Consider the following 22,602-nt stretch of genomic DNA (forward strand, 5'->3'; position numbering starts at 1 on the left):
AAAGCCATGGTAGAATAAGCCACAAGAACCGGCATAATTAGATACAATATATTACATAGTTTCAATAACAGATATTCGTCACCGTCTCGAAAACCATAACGAGTTTTACAAGAATAGGCATCTTACGCTACGCAACACAACACCAAATTAACATATTTAAAAAGGAAAACCCACATTTGAACAAACGAAAAGCTATTGCTAAGTTTCTTCAAAGTGCCACACGGTTCTTTAAGAGCAGTTAGTATCGTAACTTGCAAGTCCCTGCAGCTCCGGACCTTCCAATCGAGGGTTGTTCTCAAAGCTGCAAATACAACCGATACGTGACCAAACCATGTGAGATAAAATCGAGTGTGGAAAGAAATCAAGAATAACGAAATTTCAAGAAAAAAAAACAAAAACGAGTTGGATAAGCATCTTACTTGTTTAAGGGGATGTGCTCGAATGGACCGGTAGTAGGTATTGTACCGCACAAATTGTTATTCGAGACATCTCTACAACATACAAAAAAGTAAATGGGAATAATTAGTTTATCTTCTCGCATCACATAATTCATTATATACCGGGATATAAGTTATGTCAAGGCAAAAGCACTTACACAACTTTCAAGCTAGATATACTAGTCAATGCTCTTGGGATCGGTCCATTTAGCTGGTTATCATTAAGACGTCTGTAAAATAAACAAAGGGTTATCGACTTATCGCTAATTAAGGAGGACTCTTCAAAAAAGGGAGTATACAAAATGGATAAACGAAGCAAAAATTTCAGCTTCTTGTTGAAAAATCGATTTATCAGAGCTATAAAAGTGTACGAAGCAATGAATTATATTAATAAGAGCAATAAGTACTAACTTACAGAAAAACAAGAGATTTCAATTTTCCGAGGGACGAAGGTATTGTTCCGGTCATATTATTGTTGTACAGATCCAAACTTATTAAGCTCTTCAACTGACTAAGCTCTTTAGGAATTGTTCCTTGAATGTTATTTTTGTAAAGTTCCCTGCACGATGAATAACAGCGACGATAGTTACTTGCCAAGAAAGGAAAGCAGGGGATACTTTCATAAATGCGATTTCGATTAAAGAAGGTAAAAAAAATATCGTCGTTGCTGCATGAAATAAATAAAGTTGAAACGCAAACGCTACTTAGTACTTACAGATATTGGAGATTTTCCAGTTTCCCAAGCTCGGGCACTAGATGACCGGACAAATTTGAGTTTCCAAGGTCCCTATCGAAGAATTACGAAGCTCGTAAGATTCGGTTACACAATCATTACGAAGCATATGAAAGAACAATTCATATACAATAAGAAATAGGGAAGCTGAAAACATGGATATATACTGCAATAAGTAAAGCAATTCTCTACTTTCATATGGGAGTATCAAAATCCATATTACGATAAATCCAAAGTATTTGTTTGGATAATTTATAGTAGTAAATATTTCATAAATACGAACAATACTTGATTTTGAATCTGTTCCAAAGTCTAAATCCTTTAAAGCCTCGTTTGGTTGCCAAGATAAGACTAGTCAAGATAAAATCAAATAATCTAATGAAAACGCAACTATTAAATCGAACTCCGGGACGTCCAACAAAAAAACTCCATCAAAATCATGATAACATAATCTTTGCGGGTCGACCCGGTAAGTTATTGGGGATACCAAATATCAAACAAAATCCAATTATTTAGTTAATCATAGCTAATCTCCCCAACCAAACGAGGTCTAAGAATGCAATTTAATGAGTTTTTTTTTTTTTTTTAAATCCACAATCGTCACAAATTTGGATATACCCAACCAGATTTTGGAACGAATACAGAAATATAATCACGAAATTAGCTACTGAAGATCAATATTTTTTTAAAACCACCATCAAATACGAACTCGAAACAAAATTTATGCACAATTATTAATAATTAAAAAAAAAGCATCTTTCAGAAAACAGTACATACACGCGAGTGACGTGGTTGTCTTGGTTGCAGGTGATATGGAACCAGGTGCAAGGGTTCACGAGGTTCGGATCCCAGCTCTGGAGAACGTTGTCCGGGTCGGACAAGCTCCGGCGAAGCGCGTAGAGCGCGTCGCCCTCCGAATTCCCACGGGCTTTTTGTACGAGTAGCGATGAAGACACAATAGTTAGGGCAAGAAATAACAGTAAATCTCTCCCCGCCATAGCTCCCACCTCGAATTGAACAAGAACAAACCTCTTCGGATGTTTGATTTTTCAGTTTCAGATTGATGAATTGCGTTTGCAGAGACCAGAGTTATTGACTGGTTTGACTGATTGATTGATGAGAGAGAGAGAGAGAAGAGAGAGAGAAGAGGGGTTTTGGGAATGGAAGATAAACAAAACATTGCATCTTCACTTTCTTTTATTTATTTATGCTATTGTTATTTTTTTTAAATCTAAATGTTTTCTATATAAAAAGTAAATCAAATAAAAACTTACTAAATATTTCTACAAATAAATTGGACCAATACATGAAAAAACAACTATGTACCATGAGAACAAAATTATTCGAAGAAGTTCGGCAAGAGATGATTCAGTGGTCGAAGCAAGTGAATTTGTGTCAATTGATTCGAGTGCGAAAACTTGTGTCAATTGATTCAAGCTCAAATCCCATTGGGAACGGTCGCTAGATTGAGCTTGTGTTAGTTAACCTGGTGTGGTTTATGTCTTTCTCTTATGGTTTGCAAACTATTATACGCAGGTGTAGATTTATCGAGTATAGTATGATTTACTTATCTTGTACGATTTGCAAACTATTATACAAAAGTGTAGATTTACCCAATGTACCTATATAGTTACAAATAGTTTTCACGCAACATATTTAAATATTTCTAATCATTAAGATTAAGAGTAGTTATGGTGGTGGATTAGATGGATGTTGGTTTAGGAAGACCAAACTCATTTATTTTTTTCCCAAGTCAATTTCCCACTTACTTTTCCCTAATATTGGAGGAGAAAAAGTTCCTCATTCCAATGTTCTCATTTGCCCATCTTTTACTTAATTAATGATCCACTAAGATTAACTATTTTGACTTAAGTCACAAATGGTGGCTTTGATATGTTAAACTAATTATTAGTGATTAAGGGAATAGTATTCCATTTTTAATTTTATTTGGCGGTGGTAGAATTAGAATATATTAACATAATATAATTTTTTTTTGTATTATGCCTTGGGTAAAGGAAAAAAAAATTAGTTCAATATAGTCATGCATGCACACCGGTTCGAACCTCCGGGTCAAAAAACCACGACCCGTAACCGGCCCGAATGGGGGTTGGGTTGTGACCGCCCGAGTCCGGACAGTTCGGGGCCGGTTTCTGATTTGATTTTCAATTTCATTTTCCCAATTATCTCGACCGTTGATTTAAGAAAAAGAAAAGACTAATTTACTCCGATCGGGTCAATATTCCTTCGGTTCGGGATGGGTCGGACCTATCTCGTCGGCTTGTCTTCCAATAGTGACTATTTTTCTTGGGTTGGGCTTTGTTGCATATAATAAACACTAACTATAAAATTGGCCCATAATTTTTATCGGCTATATTTTCTATTTAATTGAAGGGTTTTTCATATGGGCTCAAGATAGCCCACAAATTCATTTTAAAACGTCGTAGTATTTCTTGGTGTTTTATACTTATCTGGAAAATTATTCATGAGAAACTACCAAAACACCCTTATGATTGAATTACAATTTTTTTTCAAATTTCTATACCAATTTTACCCTCAATGTAATTGTGACAATATATTAATATTATTTCGTATTGTAATATTTTCTTCTATGGAACATAATTTGATCATTTTATTGAAAGTAGTATAAATACCAAATTAAAAAGATCAAGAACACACACACACACACACACACACACACACACACACACACACACACACACACACACACACACACACACACACACACACACACACACACACTACATGTATCTTGATCAAATGGCAAATTGTACTAATTAGTACTAACAAACAAACACATTAGAAACAAAGCTTCCTCTTGCATGCTTCAAGGGGCAAAGGACGAATTGACCAATTAGAATTCATCTCCTTAACAAGATCTTCAATCAATTCTCTGCATAAATGATCCTGCAAAACAAGCCCTATTCTCCCAACCTCCCTCTTTTCGCCCCAAGCGATGTCGACGCAGACTTCTTCTACACTATGGACCATCGCCCTACTGCACCACGACGGCGCTATGGCGGCGGACGCTGCCCGCCGCCTCATCTGGAGCGTTGAATCGGTGCTGATGAGTAGTTTGGCGGCTGTTGGTTCGTCGTCTTCGCCTGGCTTCTTCGCTGACGTGGGCTTGCGTTGTTGCGTCGTTGCGTGTATTTTCGTCGCTCCTGCATATATAAAAGCGTGGTTCGTAAATTATGTTTTTCTTTTCGGTCTTAATAATACTGTTTCGACTTTAAATATGGTTTTGACTACAAAATACTTTGCAGGTTGACTTTAGAAAAACTCAAAATACGGAATTGTAGTTCTTTAGATATCTTTCTAACATATGCAACTAAAATCACCGAGATTGGATGTCTGATCATCCCCACCACTAATTCAATGTTTTGAGTTATCTAATATTCAAAATGTAACTCATTCATGCATAATTGTCACACTACATCCAATCTAACTAATTTAATTTCGATTAAAATCTAACTCAAAGAACTACAACTTCAATATTTTAATTTTTTTTCTTTTTCAAAATCAGACCAAAAAATGGTCAAAATCACACGTACGAAGTCACGACTGTATTAGTAACATTTAAGTTATGCTAATGGCAGGCCCGTTCCTGAGAATTCGGGGGCCCTAGGCGAGTTTTTAAAGAACAATTGAAAACAGGGGCCCTATTTAATAAACCATATTGTTTTATTATGGGGGTTCGGGGGCGGTGCCCCCAAAATATTTTTTGAAATGTATGAATATAAAGTAGCTAAAAATGTGGAAAAAAAATTCAAAATTAACAATATGATTTGTTGGTTCACTTCCTCCCTCGTATAATCTTTATAGCAAATAGACTTCATAAATATTTATAAACTTGAATACACTAATGAATATTGATTTTTATTTTAGAATAAAAATAAGTAATTAAGACATTATAAATTTAATATTTAGGGGCCCCAAAGTTAAGAAAATTGCAAAAATATCTATTAATTATTTAGCTTAAATTTTTTTAAGTATAAGTACTAATATATAAAGTGTAAATAAAATAATTTGGGGGCGCCAAATTTTCGTAAAAATTCGGGGGCCCAAGGCGACCGCCTACTTCGCCTCCCCTCAGAACCGCCCTGGCTAATGGGTACATACTAATGAGTAATGATGATTAAGAACATGGGTTAATTACTATAACTAATAAGTAACCGTTAGAGAGATAACTCAATCGAAAACACAAAAAATTAAAGGGGCAAGAATAGATAAAAGTGGAGATTTGTGGACCCAAAAATAAATAAAGAACCAACCAAAGAAAGTGGAGTGTCATTCTAAAGCAAAATTAAAGCTCTGGTAAACAATGATAGATCTTCTTCACTGTTGTAGCTACAGCCCACATATTTATATGCACTCAATTCTGTTTCACTTTTCACTTTTTTTCATCTCCTTTGACTAGTATTGTAATATTAAACTATTAATTATGATTAAACACTTGGATTTATAGAATTATACTTATTTTATGTTAACAATTATGGTGTACGAAAACTTCAACTTCTTACCGTTTTCACGTTTCGGACACGTTTCGTGTCAGACACATATCGGACACCTTATGGGGTATTTTGCAATTTTAAAAAAGTTAGAAATACGTTTGAATAGTACATTTTCAAATATTTTTGTTGATTCCCTGATTATTTAAATAATTTAATGATCAATTAATTTCAAATTGATAGTTTGTAGTAAAATTTATTTTGAATATTTTTACATGAAAATATGTAAAAAAAATTGTATATATATATATATATATATATATATATATATATATATATATAACTTATATATGTTCATATAGCATATTTATAAATATACCCCTATACTTTTAATATTTACATATTCCCCCAACTCCCGCATCCCTTAGGATATATCATTTTCCCATTTCCGCATTTCACCGTTTCCGTGTCTGTGTTACACAGCTCTTATCTAATTAATAATTTAATGAGTAAGATATAAAATAATATACTTCATCAAAACAAAAATGATCCATGGTACATGTTAATCATTAATGTACCAGAGGGCGTGACATTTTTTTTTAACAGAAGATAACTATTTTAATTATGTTATATGATTATTTAATATGATCACGGTAAATTGGTAATTATGCTATAATGGAATTTGTGCACGCCTTCAAATAAAGAGACTGACCTGCAGTATTAGTATTCTGTACGGCGCCGGCGCCGGAAAAGCCGCTGAGGGGTGAACGAGTTAACTCCTCCTCCACCGGAATATTCCGCTTCTCACCACCCGCGTCCGTACACTTTTCTATGTCCGGTTTCACCAACATTATTGAACCCTCATTATCTCCGCCGCTGGAATGCAGTACACCCCGATGCGGCGGCGGCGGCTGTAGGCGCACGTCGGAGGTCTGCACCGCCTTGATGATCCTCTTCAGCGCCTCCAAATCCTCGTTGCATTTCTCCAGAGCTTCCAGCAGGCGCTGCCTTTTCTCGGCGGCGGTGCGATCTTCCTCGAGCGCCGCCCGTTTCACGGCGGCGCAGCCGCCGATATCCTCCAGACCCATCAGCCTCGCCACCAGCGAGGACGACGGAGTCCTCGGATTTTGCGGCGATTTCGCGGCGTCCGATCGCCGGATCTCCGGCGGAAGGGTGGGGCTCCTCGGCACTTTTACATCGGAATTTTGCTTTTTAGTTCTGTCTTGTTTGGGTGAGGATGGAGGATTTTTGGCCGGAAGTGATTCTTTGGTTTTGGTTGGTGACGTAGGCTTCCGCTTTTCTTGCTTTCTACCTGAAATTGCGGGAAACGGAAAAATGCTGTTAATTATTGGGAAAATATATAATTATATATATATGTATGTATAGGTGTATGTATAATGGAAGAGATCAGTGATTGAAATTTTCTAACCAAATGTGAGGCGTTTGTTGGGATTTTGATATTTGGAGAAGAGTTGAATGAGGCCGGACATGCAACCGATGGCTTTTGCATGGTGAGTTTCCGGCGGTGGTGTCGCGGCGGCGGCGGCGGCCGCCTGACGGCGAGACGATGAGAGTGAACTCTCTTGTCTCTTCAGCATTTCTAGAGAGAGAGAGAAAAGGTTCCTTCTTTTTTTAATTGGCTCTTTTGAGCTTTTACCACTATCACATGAATAATGAGAGAAGACGGATAGCAAACCCAGCATTTATTCTTTGTATTATTAATTTATTATTGTTTTATTTTGTTTTTTAAGGGTAAATTACGAAAAAAACCCATCTTGTTTGGATAATTACATTTACCCCTCAACTATGATTTTTTCTTACACCTCCACCCTCATGATGTCAAATTCAACATAATCATCTAGATTTCGTGGAATGTGCTCTAGTTTGTACTCGTTTTGTGTAAAAATACAGTTTCTGATGCACCACAATCTGATATATACAAGCCAAAAAACACATATTATGATCATCTTGATTCAAAATGTGGAGTTCGAATGTGATAAAATGGGTACAAAAGTGATAACATTCCCACTAAATTTGAAACCGCAAAGGTGAAGGTGTAAGAAGATTTATAATTGAGGGGTGGTTGTAAGTAATTACCCAAACATGAGTGTTTTTCGTAATTTGACCATATATTTGGGATGGTTGTAGTTTATCTTTTTTTTTTTAATCAATTTTAATCTTATCACTTTCACTCCGTGATAGATATTAATTACCAAAGTGAATTTTAGTATATCTTGAGGGGCAAAAATCGAATAAAAAATTTGTAGTGGGACGGTTAATTCTTTATAGGGGTCATTTGATATATACCCCTAGAATGGAAAATATATAGGGATAAGTCCACCCCTAAAATTCTTTCTTTGAGATACCCCTCGAGAGGCAAAAGTACTATTGTGCCCTTATTTGTAATTTTCGCTCAACTGCATTCAACATTTCTCCAACTGCATTCAGCATTTCTCCAACTGCATTCAACACAATAGGAAACTGCATTCAGCATTTTGGACCTGCATCATTTTTCAGATTTTCAATAAAATATTATAAATTTTTATGTTTTTATTATTTTTTATTTTTTTAAAATTGCTTTTAATTATAATTTTTTTAATTTTTTTTATTTTTTTAATTTTTTTTAATTCTTTAATTTTTTTAATTTTTTAACTTTTTAATTTTTTAATTTTTTAACTTTTTTAATTTTTTAATTTTTTAACTTTTTTATTTTGTTAATTTTTTTAATTTTTTTTAAATATTTTTTAATAAATTTCATGTACATAAATTGACTACAGATGACTATAGTATAGTACATGTTAAATAGTCAGGTATAGTTATATATAATCATGTACATTTTTTTTCCTCCAAAGTTATATATATTGTCTTGTACCTTCTCTTCACCCGAGTCATATACACTCATGTATAGTTATATATAGTCGACCGACTATGTAGACCGCTGATTATATACAAAAAGAACTTCACCGACACCAACAACAAAAATCACAATTAAATCTTGATATTATAAATCAACTTGTACAAATATAGATCGAAATACACACTTACATGCATATGTTCTTCAACAAAGAACAAATCATCATAATCAATTAGTACCGAACAAAAAAATGGATATACACAATCATCAACATCACTATACATCAGAAAAAACACATAGTTTATATATAACTATATATTACTATATGTTACGACATGTGACTATATATGACTATATGTATATGACCACATGTAACTATATATACTATATGTATATGACCACATGCGACTATATATGACTATATATATATGACCACATGTGACTATATATGACTACATGTATATGACCACATGTGACTATATGCGTATAGTCATATATAACTATATATTACTACATGTTACGACATGTGACTATATATATGACTATATGTATATGACCACATGTAACTATATATACTATATGTATATGACCACATGCGACTATATATATATGACCACATGTGACTATATATGACTACATGTATATGACCACATGTGACTATATGAGTATAGTCATATATAGTGTAGTTTGTGGTATATAGCTTCAAATCCCACTTTTCAATACGACAACAACCCCGATCTCTCGACAAAAACTTATTACATAGAGGTTGTCAAACACGAAGACATGTGAGAAAAAAATCAAGTTCAATTTAAATATTTACATGATATATTAATTTATAACCAATAAATACAGATCAATATGCACAATCACATGCATATATTACTACATGTTACTATATATTACTACACATTATTATATAGAACAATAGTAATTTGTAGTTTGACTATATTTTCCAAATTCATCTACAGCTTCAATCAAATTTTGGACACCTTCAAAGAAAAGACCAATGGTTTCCATTAATTTACAATTTCAAACTCAGGAAACACAAATTAACAAAAGACTACTAATAATTAAATTGATTAACACAAAAATTGATGGGAAAAAAGAGAGCAACGAAACGAAAAAAAACCAACCACAATGCTTATAGCCTGCTATTTTGTTGCATTAGATGTGAGCTTTGAAGATTTACTCAAAAAAGAAAATGTGAGCTTTGAAGATAATAACCTTTTTACTTTACTCCTTGCATAATGCTTTATTTTAAAGAACGCAGCGAGCGGCAGAAGAGAGGGCATCGTGAGAAAGAGAAGGCTAGGGTTTGGGGGAGTGGAGAGAGAACGATGAATGAATCGGGTAACAACATGGTTCTAAAAACTAATTATATAAGGGTAAAACAAGTATTTCAAATTGTCTAGGGGGTCTGTCAAATTAAGATTATAATTTGAGTTTTTTACTAGAACAAAAAATCTATTGAACCTCCTCATATATGTTTTCAAAACTAGGGGGTTATCTCACATTCTCCATTTCTTTATAAATAGTAGTTGATCTTTATCAAGTGTACATTTCAATTTATATAATATATAGGGTAAATTACGTGTCACTCCGAGGTAAAGTCAAATTACGAATTTTTTTAATTTCTTATTTGGTTAATTACAATTATCCATTAACTATGTATTTTCTTACGAAAAAAACCCTAATTTTGTAGGCAAATTTACCTCGTAAGGTTGAATGGGTAAGACAATAACATAATTGATGGGTGTTGTAATTACCAAAATAAGAGGGAGATTTTCGTGATTTTGTCTTACCTTAGGGTGTTGACGGAAATTTGCTATATATAGAGAGAAAAATACAGTTTTCGTCTCTCAAGTTTGCACCGATTTTACATTTGGTCCCCCATGTTCACAAAAACCACACTGGTTTCCTTATTTTTCAAAAAATCACACTTTTAGTCATATCCGTCAATTTTCCGTTAAAACTAACGGAATCAAGCGTGTTCCACGACTTACTTAACTAACGAACTAACGGTAACAAAAGTGTTAAATTATTGGAACATGAGAGACCAAATGTATTTTTGGTGAACATGATGACGAAATGTGAAATCTATGCGAACTTTAGAGGTGAAAAATGTAGTTTCCCTATATAAATATAAAAATTATGAATGGGCCCTGGGATGTGGGGGTGATGTTGACTTATTTTCGGTCCACCACTCTAGGATAAACATAAAAACTTACCGGATGGCCCAATAGCTAGCCCATTAGCTTATCAATTAATATCTTGACAAAAATATCAAATTGAATATTGACTAATTTGATTTGAAGCTAGGTCGAGCTTGTTACACAGTATTAAAATATTGTATTTACATCTCTCGTATAATTTGCAAGCTATTACACGAGTATGATTTACCAAATCCACCTATATAGTTGACTGCATATTCTTTCATTACAAAAAAGAAAAAGAAAAAATAATTTTATATGTCATCGATTAATAAATATGTGTTTAATCTCGATTTACTAAATGAAATTCAAATAAATTTTCAATAATAAATCGTGTGGTGAAAAAAAATGATCAAAAATAAAAATTTCAATAATAATTTTACAAATTTGGTATACATTAGTATTAATTATACTATGGTTCTTTTAAGTTTTAATTAATAAACCAAAATAAAAATAAAAAAAGAAGTTGCTAACCATGATTTGTTTATTTAATTGGTGCCTAGTTTAGAGCTGATACCGCGTTGTTTCCTACAAATACGAGCCCATTATCTCATTTTTCCAGAGTATCTCCCTTTTTCTCAATTCTTTTATTCCAAACCCATCATAAATCAAAGGGGAGAGAGAGAGAAGAGAGAGAGAGAGAAGAAGCCGAGAATTTTCTCAGCAGCAATCAACAGAAGGTGAAATGGCGGATCAGTTGACTGACGACCAGATCTCTGAGTTTAAGGAAGCTTTCAGCCTATTCGACAAGGATGGCGATGGTTCGATTCGATTCGATCCTCTTTTTTTTTTTTCTTTTTTTTTTTTCGTTTTCCGCAATTTTATTCATACATAATTCGTTTTATGCTTGTGTGTATGTATTTGTGTATATATGTTTGTCGTTTCTCTGTATATCGGTTGTGGATTTTCTCTCTCTGTTTCAGATCTGATTTGTTTTTGAAGTGACTTTGTTTTTATCGCATCGTACTTGTTGCGATCTTTGATATTTGCTGCAGTGATTCGATTGATTGGATTTTTTTTGTGGTTTTTAGTCAGTTTTGATGCGCAGTTGTTTTTTCAGTTAGTTGTATATGAGGATTCGTCTTCATAATATGTATCTGTTATATATTACACTTTTTATTTGCACTGTGAATTTGCTCATCTTGATTCAGAGCAGATTGCTTTGATAAATGAAGAGATTTAGTATATTTGATTGAAAATGAGTCTAGGTTTTATAATAATGATGAATTTACAGGAAAATATGATTGATTCTCTGATGTTCGTATTTCCTGTTATCAATTTCGTGTCCAGGTATAGTTCGAAACTTAGGTCACACACAGTAGTTTATTGAAGGTTCAAATCTCTGGTGTTGTGGAGAAAGTACACTTTCATTTATCCGACATTTAAAATTTCATGATATGAAGCATGTGATGTGATAATATATAATATATTATCGTTGCCATGGGTGAAATTGTTAAGGGTGCGTTTGGTTGGTAGGATTTGAGGTGAAATCTGCCGAGTTTGTTTGGATTGAGTCATTTGACAAGGGATTTGAAATCCACACCTCCAATTTTTTGTTCTTTCTTTGAGCAATTGTAGTGGATTTCAAATTCCTTCACATTCGCACTCATTTCAAATCCATTCGTTTCGTATCCTTCAATCCAAACACACCCTAAGTGAATTTATTTTGTTCGACTAGTTATGATATTGGTGTTCCTTCTCGTTGATGCTTGCATTTGATCACAGGTTGATAATATACTTGTTTGCGAGATTGACCTAGTCTTAGATCATCACTTCTGATTGGTTGCATACATACGATGAATCTAGCTCAAAAACAAGATCTGTGTGACATGAATTGATCGCATTTAGTTTCATTCTTGGTTATGTTTCCGAATTTGTATCCACAGTCCACATTTAGACTACAAAAAGCATATATATATACTAAACTTGTTCATCTCTAATTATGTAAACTTATACAACCAACTGCATTTGACATTATGCGCAGGTTGCATCACAACAAAGGAGCTCGGAACTGTGATGAGATCACTTGGGCAGAACCCCACCGAGGCTGAGCTGCAGGACATGATCAACGAGGTTGACGCAGATGGTAATGGAACCATTGACTTCCCCGAGTTCTTGAATCTCATGGCCAGGAAGATGAAGGACACTGATTCCGAGGAGGAGCTAAAAGAGGCATTCCGTGTTTTCGACAAGGACCAGAACGGTTTCATTTCTGCTGCTGAGCTTCGCCATGTCATGACTAACCTAGGAGAGAAGCTGACCGACGAGGAAGTTGATGAAATGATCCGAGAGGCTGATGTGGATGGTGACGGTCAAATTAACTACGACGAGTTCGTTAAGGTCATGATGGCCAAGTGATTGCACCCCCCACCCCTACACCCCCACCCACCCCACCTCTGATAAATCTTGAAAAGTTTTTTCTCGAAAGGTAAAAACTGATGAACAGGGTTGATTAATATTTCACTAGTTTCCTTTAATTTATTTTTTTTGGTTTGGTTGTTTGGTTTTGTGGTTGTTCAGTTCTTGAGTAGTGAAAACTATGTGTTTGTAATGGTGGTGGAATTGGTTGTTTTATTTTCTGATTCATGTATTTTTGTGATGCGGATTTCAAGCATTTTCTAGTTCGTTTTCTTTTCCTTCGAATATATCATTCTCGTTTGGGGTTTGTTGTTACCTAGGAAAGACTGTTTTACTCGTATTACGTTCGGGCTTTATGCAAGTGTTTCATGTTGAATCGGGGATTTTGATCTTGGTATTATGCCTCGTGTTTGCCTATGTTCTATCCTGGTGAAAAGCTCGCGATTAGGTTTTTATGTCCAGGATCCAATTTCAATTCTCAGTCACTCATGCATGTTCCTTCTAATCCATATTTGCTCCTTTGTATTATAGTTTACAAAATATTCGATTATTCATTCGTCTAAGGGCGTAAATGAGTTGAGGTCGAGTTGAGTTTGACAAATTTGATCGGCTCGAGCCCAAATTAAATTTGTTGAGCTCAAGCTCATTTAAAGTTTTACTTCTAGTTTTTATCTTATTATTATTGTAGTAATATTTATGCTATAGTTAAATGTAATAAATAATATACTATCATTCTGATTCATTAAATTGGGCCAATAAATCCCAAGCTAGTCCACGAATAAGGAACAAACAAGAAGCCCACAAAGTAATAAATTTTAATTTTCTCCCAATTAAAAAAGAAAAAATTATTGAGCAGCTTAGAGAGTGTGACGTGGCAGAGGCACGAATGGATGATGGATGATTAATTGAAGAGGGCCGCCAGCGTGTCGATACCGCGTGACAACCGCGTTTCGCTAATGGAAGAGAGAGAAATGAGGATCTCCTTCCCTTTTCTAATTTTCAATTTTAAAACAACCCCACCACTAGTCAATGGGTTTTAATAGTCTACGACTACGACACACGTGTAATCATCATTTTTATTCCATATCATATTTTTTGGAATAATAATTTAATATTTGAACTTAATACTTTTGCATGTTGAGTTTCAAAAAATACATTTTATTACATTGTTCAATTTCGTTTTTCTTTTGTTAACAAAGTTTGTTTGTAATTTTGTTTTAGCGAAGAACTATTAAATTATATTTTCTAATAGAGTTCGAGTTCGAGTTCAAGATTGAACCAATTCTTATGAATATTTATAACCGATGAATTCATAGACAACTATGTAATTCTGATGAATGAATATCTATCCTTGTGCAATAACATGTATATCCATTTATAGGATACAAACCACGTACGTGTGACAAAATAATGTGTCTTTGCGTACTCTCACTCCACTAATTAAGTCAGTCTTACGAGCGCAGATATTCTGTATCATCAAAAGAAATACATCTTCAAATTTAGTTCGTTGATTTATAAAACGGATTTTTAATAATTAACATAGCCTTGATATAGAGAGTGTTTGGCTAAGCTTATACCCTGTTAAAACGAACGTTTATAAGCTCCTACAAATTATTTGGTAATTATTTAAAAAAAAAAAAAAAATAAGCAGTTGAAATAGCCAATAAGATATTAAAAAAAAAAAAACCTATCTCTAAAATTAGCTTATAAGATCACTATTCAAACACTTTAAAATTAATTCTAAAACCAAGACGTAACAACTTATCAACTCTTAAGATAGCTACGTTATCAAATGTAATAGCTTATTGGTTGTTTAAAATAAATTTAGCCAAACATATTTTCGGTTCTAAGTCGAACACAAAATCGTCAATTTTCTAAAGTGCTATTTGTAATAATAAAATATAAAATTTTCCAATAAGAAACTAACAAGTGAGAAAAAGGAAATACTAGAAAAAAGAATATTACATAACATACAATAATAAGAAACGAAGAAGGTGAAAAAAAGAGGGATTACGAAAAAAGCGGATGTAATTAGTTTGTTAATTACCACATTTCTCTTTGCCGTTGAATTGTGTCTCTTTTGTAGCTCATAAATAACGCCTCTTTCATTCTTCCTACAAATACGACCCCCAATCACCTCTCTCCAGAATCATCTCTCTCTTTCTCTCTCTAGTTCTTCTGTAAATCAAGGAAAAAGGAAACAAAGCCGCTGAATTTCGAAGCAATCAAGAGGAGGAGAAATGGCGGATCAGTTGACCGACGACCAGATCTCTGAGTTTAAGGAAGCTTTCAGCCTTTTCGACAAGGATGGCGATGGTTCGATTCGATCCGATTATGTTTTTTTTTTCATTATAAATTGCATAATTTCTTCTATGAAAACGTGTTATACATCTCTGTGTGTGTGTGTTTGGATATGGTTTTTTTTCTGTTGTTTTGTTTAGATCTGATTTCCTTTTTGAAGCGGTATTTAGCTGTAGGATTTTCCTTTGATATGAAGAATTTTCCAATTTTACTGCAATTGTTCTTTTGTTATGTGAATTAATGCATTTTGATTCAGCGATGTTTTTTTTTTTTAAATAATTATTTTTATTAAATTTTATTCTGTTCTGTATTTAGTTAAGGAAATTTGAGGTATTATTTGAAATTGATGTGAATTTATCTCAGGAAATATATTATCTGTTGAGGTGAAATCTTCCATGATGAATTTAATCATCTTTGATTTACGATGATAGATTTATTCGTAAGGCTTACAGATTAATTTGGTTTGATACATGAAGAGAGAAACTGTTTGGGGGTGAGAGAGAGGTTAAATACCACGATTCTTCGTGTTATTCCGACCTTTTCTTGGTTGGGTCATAGGTAACACAATTTTGGTTTACTGTAGGGATCAAATCTGTATCTTGATTTTGCGTTTAGAAAATCCTTTATTTTGGATTCGTAACACGCAGATGAGAATGCCAAGTGGAATACTGTGTCGGAAAATGCTATTCCCAATTGCAAAATCTTGTTTATGATTGTGGGGTTCGTTTTTTTAACTGGCGTTTGTATTAAGTATATAAATTGATGCGCCTTTAATTGTTGTACTTGATCTAGATCACTTGAATTTATTGCATCCGTTGCGGTGGTCAACATCTGCTGTGTGTTTATTAAGATGCTATCTGCTAACACAATTCGACTTAACTTATCGAATTTCGAATGTTCGAGTTTCGCAATTAATTTCATTCAACATTTGCAGGTTGCATCACGACAAAGGAGCTCGGAACTGTGATGAGATCACTTGGGCAGAACCCCACCGAGGCTGAGCTTCAGGACATGATTAACGAGGTTGATGCAGATGGTAACGGAACAATTGACTTCCCCGAGTTTTTGAACCTCATGGCAAGGAAAATGAAGGACACTGATTCCGAGGAGGAACTAAAAGAGGCATTCCGTGTGTTTGACAAGGACCAAAACGGTTTCATTTCTGCTGCTGAGCTTCGCCATGTCATGACTAACCTAGGCGAGAAGCTTACCGATGAAGAAGTCGATGAAATGATCAGAGAAGCTGATGTGGATGGTGACGGTCAAATCAACTACGAAGAGTTTGTTAAGGTTATGATGGCCAAGTGATGCCTTAAAAAAAAAAAAAAACCCCACCTTTTAGTAAAATCTAGAAAGATCAATATTGGCAAAAAAAAAAAAATGATCTTTGAAAAAAAGAAAGTAAATGAACAGGGTCGACTAGTGTATCGGGTTTCTAGTTTCCTTTTTCATCGTATGATTTTATGGTTTTAAGTTCTTGAATATTGAATGGTGGTGGCGTTGTCGTTGTTCCTCGATTATGTATTTTTGTGACTCCTTATTTGCACTACTTAATAGTTTTTCGAGTATGTCGTTTTTGGCCTTGATTAATCAAGCTAAGCTTATCATTTCATTTTTAGGCTTCAATTAAAAGTATTACAAATTTCATTTTTCCACATGACCTCTTTTTTTTCATTTGAGTAAGGTCCAATAATTCGAAACTCCACTTGTAGTCTATGACTCCATATATGCCGATGAAGTTAACCGAATTAGTCGACTGATTCGGTCGACTTCAAACTCAAATGTGATAATAACCCATAAACATATAACAAGGAGGTTTTAGCATTTTGAAGTCCCCAAATAAAAATCTAAGTGACTCACCGACAACCTAAGTAACATCGCACTCTGTCTCTTAGGTTCCATCGATTTGGGCCTTACGCTTATGTACTTCTCTTATCTCGAGGTTCTTGGGCCGACTTTATAAAGCCCAAAGAAGTGTGCAAACGAGCCCGTATCACATAATCCAAACCGACTAACAAAGTAATACGACGCAGACGACAAATACAATGCAAGTTTGTTTATGCTGGCTCATTCATTAACCTTTGTATACAGTACAAAAAAATTAAGTTTAGTGCTCGGGTTGCCGCTCTAGAAGTAGTAGTGTGTAAGTTGACTGTAGCCAAGTGGTCCATAGAAGGTTAAAATGGTCCATAAAAGTGTGTGCTACCTTGCCCATAACTTAGCCACTTAGGGCTACTTCTCTTAATTCCATCTCATTAGCTTGACTCTTGTACGTTTAAGTTCTCTTAATACATTTCTCATTTATTTATTGATTAAAAAAAATGCCAAATTACTGCCATCCCTGAGGTATGACCAAATTATGAAAAAAAACCTTCTTGTTTGGGTAACTACAGCCACCCCCTCTTTTTAAATATTTTTACATAAAATTTATGTATTTGGTTATTTACTGTACAAAATCGTATATTTAGTTCGGTAAACGGTATGAAATGTTCGCGTACCGAAATTTCGGTTGGGTTTTACCGAATTGTCATCCTTAAATTTACCTCTAGAAGGGTCTTTTTGGTAAGATAATATACAGTTAAGGTAATTACCCAAACATGAGAGGGGTTTTCGTAATTTGACCATAACTCAAAGGGTGGCCTAATCTGGGCAAAAAAAAAAAAAACCTTCCATTTGGTGGGGCCCTTTCAATTTTTCCACATAAAGAAAAAATAAAAACATTTTTAGGAAGATTTTTTTAGGGGTTGTAGGAACTAGGAAGAATTTCAAATCTATCACAAAAGTTATATATATATATATATATATATATATATATATATATATATATATATATATATATATATATATATATATATATATATATTGTTTAAAACTGTATTCATTAATTGGAGCCTTAGTCAAATTTGAAAAAAAATAGTTTAAATTGGCAATAATTTCTGACATAGGTTCTGCCAAACATGAGCATATACAGATCTAGATTCGGATTAATCCCAATATCCCAATTTTATAATAGGCTAGTGTCATTGCAACCCTAATTACTTTTCTAATCATTTTACCGTAATACCCCTTCAATACTACACCAGACATAATCTTTACGGTTCATAAGCACACTAACACACATCCATATTGGTGTGTGTAGATCAGCAGTAAAAATCCACTCGATGTAACTTTCACCGTACCGGGTGTAGTATATATACAAACTAAATACGTAGCTGTTTGTGGTGGTATATATTTAATCCATATTTAAAATTCGTTACCGACATCATTATGGTTTGAAAATGATATTAAGAAAAGATATATTATCCGTACGTCATGGTTTTAATTTGGTATACTTTTGATTTTACCTCTTTAGTTTTGGATATGCTAACATTTATTATTATATGAATAGGATAATCCATTTAATTTAATCTATGAGTGTTCAACCATGCATGTATATAAATATCAATTTGATATTTATATACTATTTATGGATGGTTTAATGACTCATGACTTTGAAGGTGGAAATGTGACAAATGAATTCGAATATAAAATACATTATTACTAATATATAATTAAGGTGGAGAATGTATGTCGATGATGTGCAAGTAGCAAAACCTATTTTTTTTAATTATTTATTTTTATGTTATTTTTAGCTAAAATTTACATATTAATTAACTTGTTATGTGGTTAATATAGTAAAACTGCTCACTTATACTATTTAGAAAATAGTTTTTATTTATCTAATTTTAAATGGTAAACAAGTATCCATAAGTATCTATGTAGCGGGAGACACAAACGACGGTACGGGAAAACGAACAGGGAAAAACGACATATCCAAAAAATGGGGGTATGGGAACTTAGGGGAAACCTAATTATTAAAAGTATAGGGGTAAATTTTATATAAACATATATAAGTTTTTAGTTATATATAAATTATTTTTATATATTTTCATACAAATATGTTTAAAATAAATATTATCATCAACTATCAATTTACAAATGACCATTAAATCATGTAAATAACACTACAACATTTTAGCCTTTATACGACGCATGTTTTACCCGACGGTTTGAAAACCGTCGTATAAAAGACCGTTCTTGACGCTTTTTGAATCGATTTTGACACATAAAAACCATCGTACAAAATAATATTATTGACGTTTTTTAAACCAATTTCGACACATAAAAACCGTCAAGAAAAAAACTAATTTGATTTAAAAATAATCTTAAAAATGAACCTGATTTATAAATAATTAAATAAGCAAAAAGTTTCCCAAATTCGCTTTAATCTTTTTCTCTTCCCGTCGATACATCTAGAAAAGCTAGGGCTTTTCTCCACCGCCGCTATCGCCGTCGCGGTCGCCACCTCCACCGCCGCTATCGTCGTCGCGTGGCGTCGCAATCATATATCCACCGCCATCGTCGTCTCCATCGCTATCCCCTCCTTCATTGTTGTCTCCATCGCAATCGGAATCCCTTCCTCCACCGCCATCGCGATTACAACCGCCACCGCCATCGCGATTACCACCGCCACCGCCACCGCCACCGCCATCGCCAATGCCACTTATGTCTCCGCTTTCTTCTCGTATTGATTTTTTGCCCTAAAATTTCTGTCTACCTACGTTTTACTTTTTATACATTTTATTAGATAAATTTGTATTGTTGCCAATGGACTTCATCATTTCTAGACTGCCGAAATTCACTGTCCTCTCTCCTTCTTTAGCTCATTGGCTTGAATGTGCAATAAAAAGCTTCAACTTGGGAATGTGAATGCCGTCTCTATGAGCTTTGGCCCAATTGATTGCTTTCAGATAGTTTATCTAGGTAAAGTATTAATCCTTTCAATTTTAATTTGAAGTGCTTTTCTTCAAGCCTTTGACTACGTAGATTTGTTTATTTTTCCTCAGTTTTGAAGGACAAAAAATGCATATTATTTTAGCTGTATAATATCTGCAATTTTTGTTGATGAGAATCTTTTGTGTTGCACTTTTGTATTATTATATTTCATGTTAACTTTAAACCATTTTCAAAGGTATGAAATTTATCTTACAAGAAATAATTATCTGATTATAACACAGATTTACGGATATATGAAGTGTCGTAGTGACCACTGGAAAGGGTCCTTGAAGTCATTAATATCAAGAGGTATGCATATAATAGTGTTCTGAATATAATAGCCTCAAGGTCCACAATTCTCGGTTATCAATGAATTAATTTTGGTTCTAACAGGTTGGTCTTATTTCAGGTTGCTGCTCTATTTTACGTAGGAACAAACGAATCTCATCAACCAATATCCGAGCATCTCTTTTATGCGCAAGATTTTGTTTTGAAACAGAAGATTCTTCTGAAAGAAGGTACGTGTTATAATTTAATCATATGTATATTATGTATCAAGAGAAGTAGTTTTAATTTGGTAGGTGCAGTTGCCTGCAAGATGGTCTGGTTCAAAATAAAAGTATTTACTGGTAATAAGTATTTTCTTGATTTTGGCTGGACAATTTGATACCCCCTTGGTTTTCATGCTCTACATGTTCAAGTACCTTTGTGGATTGATTTTTATATATAATATTTGGTATTATTGATTAATCTTGGGTTCTTTTCATACAGGTAAGCTATAGCATTGATACAAAACCATTATTAATGATAAGGATGTTGACAACTCAAGTCTGAGTGAGGGACGGATCGTTTCAATTAATATTACCCATTATGAGTAAGATTTTTCTACATCCAATAAAAGCTACATAATCAGTTTGCAAGCTTCGTCTATAAACTCCGTCATCCATATATTATCTCTTTATCCAACTCAAGTGTTTGGTCAATTTCTTGCTTAAATTTTTGCATATTTGATGATTAATTCTCTGAGTAAGGTCTTGATTGGATGATTCAAGAATTCTGGCCTTGCAGGGCAGGCCCTAGTGCTTTTTTTAATGGGAGGAAATGTTTAGACAGATACAACTTCAGTTCCTCCAACATCAGGCCTAGGTAAACAATATATTATTCTTAATACTTAATTACTAAAGTTCTATTTAATTTAAACTAATATTGTCATTTATTTTCAGACATTGAGTATGCCCTGCACTAAACCAGCTCATAGTTATCGCCATCGTTGCTCTAATTCTCTTATGTTCATTTTATGGAGTTATATTAAACTTTCATATTTTATGTTTTGTGATTTTTTCATGATTTTTAATATCTTTCTTTATATACTAAACTAAGATATGCAATTTTTCCAGATTTTCACATGTTTATGAGGTTTTATGGCCTCTCCTAAGCGATATCTCAAGGCTTGACAACACTGCATGTTAATCAGGTGAACCTTCTTTATATTATTTATACTTTCTTCATAATACAATTTGATTTCTTTTATGTTATTTCGTTTCAGTTTAAAGTGATCTACCAGTAGATATATCGTAGATATATTTTCTGGTGATGGAATAACTTGTTTTTTTCTCTGGATTGTACAGGAACACATTGTAAATGGGAGCATGGGATCAAGGACACACATGCCACTAATTAACCAAATTTAATTAAATTCAAAGTTATTAGCTTGTGTTGTTTTTGTTACACTGAGATGTATAGACTTTAGAAGTGAATGTAAGTGTTGTTTTAAAGATAATTTTCGTGAAGTTTGGTTTTGCATACTTTTAGAAAACAAGAATTCCTGTATTTGGGGAATCCTAGTGATTTTTGGCATTTGTATATGTTCGTGTTGGGAAATTATAATAATTTTTGGCATGCGGTTACATTTTTTAATAGGTTTCAGTATTAATTCGAAGAAAATATTGAAAAATATATACAAGTATTTATGACGGTTTTCAACTGTTGAGAAATGTATTCTTGACGGTTTTCAAAATATGTATGAGTATTTACGACGGTTCTCAAAGCGTCGAGAAACATTATTCCCGACGGTTTTTTTACACGTGGAAGTATATACGACGGCCTTTTTCTTGACGGTTTTGTGACGGTCGAAAACCGTCAAGAATAATGCTCCCGACGGTTTTTCTACTTTTCCCGACGGTTTTTTACCATCGCATAAAGCCATAAATGTTGTAGTGTAATTAGGGACATAGCAATAAAAATATTTGAAAATTTACTATCAAGCATGTTTCTAACTTCTTAGAAATTGCAAAATGACCTATATATAATGTGTCCGGCATGTATCCTCAAGTGTCGGACACGAAACGTGCCCTAAATACAGATAAGTATCTGAATATCGCTAGTGATTATGATATTGGTATTCATTTCTTTTAAAATTTTAAAT

At 33.7% G+C, this 22,602-nt stretch overlaps 4 protein-coding genes and 2 long non-coding RNA genes across 8 annotated transcripts; 4 read left to right on the forward strand and 2 right to left on the reverse strand.

Annotated features, from left to right (window-relative positions):
* Positions 1-10: 10 nt before the first annotated feature.
* LOC105959945 (leucine-rich repeat protein 1) lies at positions 11-2,403 on the reverse strand. The gene is made up of 6 exons (XM_012984108.2): positions 1,948-2,403; positions 1,153-1,224; positions 853-996; positions 596-667; positions 420-491; positions 11-301 (listed from the first exon to the last, which is right to left on the reverse strand). The coding sequence occupies exons 1-6, from the start codon at positions 2,166-2,168 to the stop codon at positions 229-231; spliced, it is 654 nt and encodes a 217-aa protein (XP_012839562.2). The 5' UTR covers positions 2,169-2,403; the 3' UTR covers positions 11-228.
* A 1,366-nt stretch (positions 2,404-3,769) lies between these two features.
* Positions 3,770-7,321, reverse strand: LOC105959946 (hypothetical protein). The gene is made up of 3 exons (XM_088824318.1): positions 7,069-7,321; positions 6,352-6,951; positions 3,770-4,352 (listed from the first exon to the last, which is right to left on the reverse strand). Exons 1-3 carry the CDS (start codon positions 7,235-7,237, stop codon positions 3,988-3,990), a joined length of 1,134 nt encoding a protein of 377 aa, XP_088680444.1. The 5' UTR covers positions 7,238-7,321; the 3' UTR covers positions 3,770-3,987.
* A 3,807-nt stretch (positions 7,322-11,128) lies between these two features.
* On the forward strand, positions 11,129-13,348 carry LOC105959947 (calmodulin). Its single transcript, XM_012984110.2, has 2 exons — positions 11,129-11,464; positions 12,688-13,348. The coding sequence occupies exons 1-2, from the start codon at positions 11,389-11,391 to the stop codon at positions 13,059-13,061; spliced, it is 450 nt and encodes a 149-aa protein (XP_012839564.1). The 5' UTR covers positions 11,129-11,388; the 3' UTR covers positions 13,062-13,348.
* A 1,658-nt stretch (positions 13,349-15,006) lies between these two features.
* Positions 15,007-16,930, forward strand: LOC105959948 (calmodulin-7). Its single transcript, XM_012984111.2, has 2 exons — positions 15,007-15,377; positions 16,297-16,930. Exons 1-2 carry the CDS (start codon positions 15,302-15,304, stop codon positions 16,668-16,670), a joined length of 450 nt encoding a protein of 149 aa, XP_012839565.1. The 5' UTR covers positions 15,007-15,301; the 3' UTR covers positions 16,671-16,930.
* Positions 16,931-19,599: 2,669 nt separating this feature from the next.
* Positions 19,600-20,661, forward strand: LOC148767742 (uncharacterized). 2 transcript variants are annotated; one of them, XR_016033938.1, is made up of 3 exons: positions 19,600-20,165; positions 20,420-20,486; positions 20,587-20,661. It is a non-coding gene; the product is annotated as an uncharacterized LOC148767742 (long non-coding RNA). The 2 variants fall into 2 exon arrangements; XR_016033939.1 differs by having other exon boundaries at positions 19,602-19,926.
* A 2-nt stretch (positions 20,662-20,663) lies between these two features.
* Positions 20,664-22,040, forward strand: LOC105956636 (uncharacterized). Of its 2 annotated transcripts, XR_016033942.1 has the most exons (4): positions 20,664-20,695; positions 20,949-21,323; positions 21,575-21,651; positions 21,806-22,040. It is a non-coding gene; the product is annotated as an uncharacterized LOC105956636 (long non-coding RNA). The 2 variants fall into 2 exon arrangements; XR_016033941.1 differs by lacking the exon at positions 20,664-20,695 and having other exon boundaries at positions 20,708-21,323.
* Positions 22,041-22,602: the final 562 nt, after the last annotated feature.

This window comes from Erythranthe guttata, chromosome 10, assembly GCF_056151865.1.
Source record: "Erythranthe guttata isolate IM_541 chromosome 10, IM_541, whole genome shotgun sequence".
Lineage (NCBI taxonomy): Eukaryota > Viridiplantae > Streptophyta > Magnoliopsida > Lamiales > Phrymaceae > Erythranthe > Erythranthe guttata.

Coding starts and splice junctions, on each gene's coding strand:
- LOC105959945 (XM_012984108.2), bottom strand. CDS start 2,168: ATGGCGGGGAGAGATTTACTGTTATTTCTTGCCCTAACTATTGTGTCT. Junction 997..1,152: donor CTGGAAAATCTCCAATATCT/GTAAGTACTAAG, acceptor TTCATCGTGCAG/GGAACTTTACAAAAATAACA. Junction 668..852: donor TTGAAATCTCTTGTTTTTCT/GTAAGTTAGTAC, acceptor TTTATTTTACAG/ACGTCTTAATGATAACCAGC.
- LOC105959946 (XM_088824318.1), bottom strand. CDS start 7,237: ATGCTGAAGAGACAAGAGAGTTCACTCTCATCGTCTCGCCGTCAGGCG. Junction 6,952..7,068: donor CAACAAACGCCTCACATTTG/GTTAGAAAATTT, acceptor CCGCAATTTCAG/GTAGAAAGCAAGAAAAGCGG. Junction 4,353..6,351: donor ACAGAATACTAATACTGCAG/GTCAGTCTCTTT, acceptor TTATATATGCAG/GAGCGACGAAAATACACGCA.
- LOC105959947 (XM_012984110.2), top strand. CDS start 11,389: ATGGCGGATCAGTTGACTGACGACCAGATCTCTGAGTTTAAGGAAGCT. Junction 11,465..12,687: donor ATTCGACAAGGATGGCGATG/GTTCGATTCGAT, acceptor CATTATGCGCAG/GTTGCATCACAACAAAGGAG.
- LOC105959948 (XM_012984111.2), top strand. CDS start 15,302: ATGGCGGATCAGTTGACCGACGACCAGATCTCTGAGTTTAAGGAAGCT. Junction 15,378..16,296: donor TTTCGACAAGGATGGCGATG/GTTCGATTCGAT, acceptor CAACATTTGCAG/GTTGCATCACGACAAAGGAG.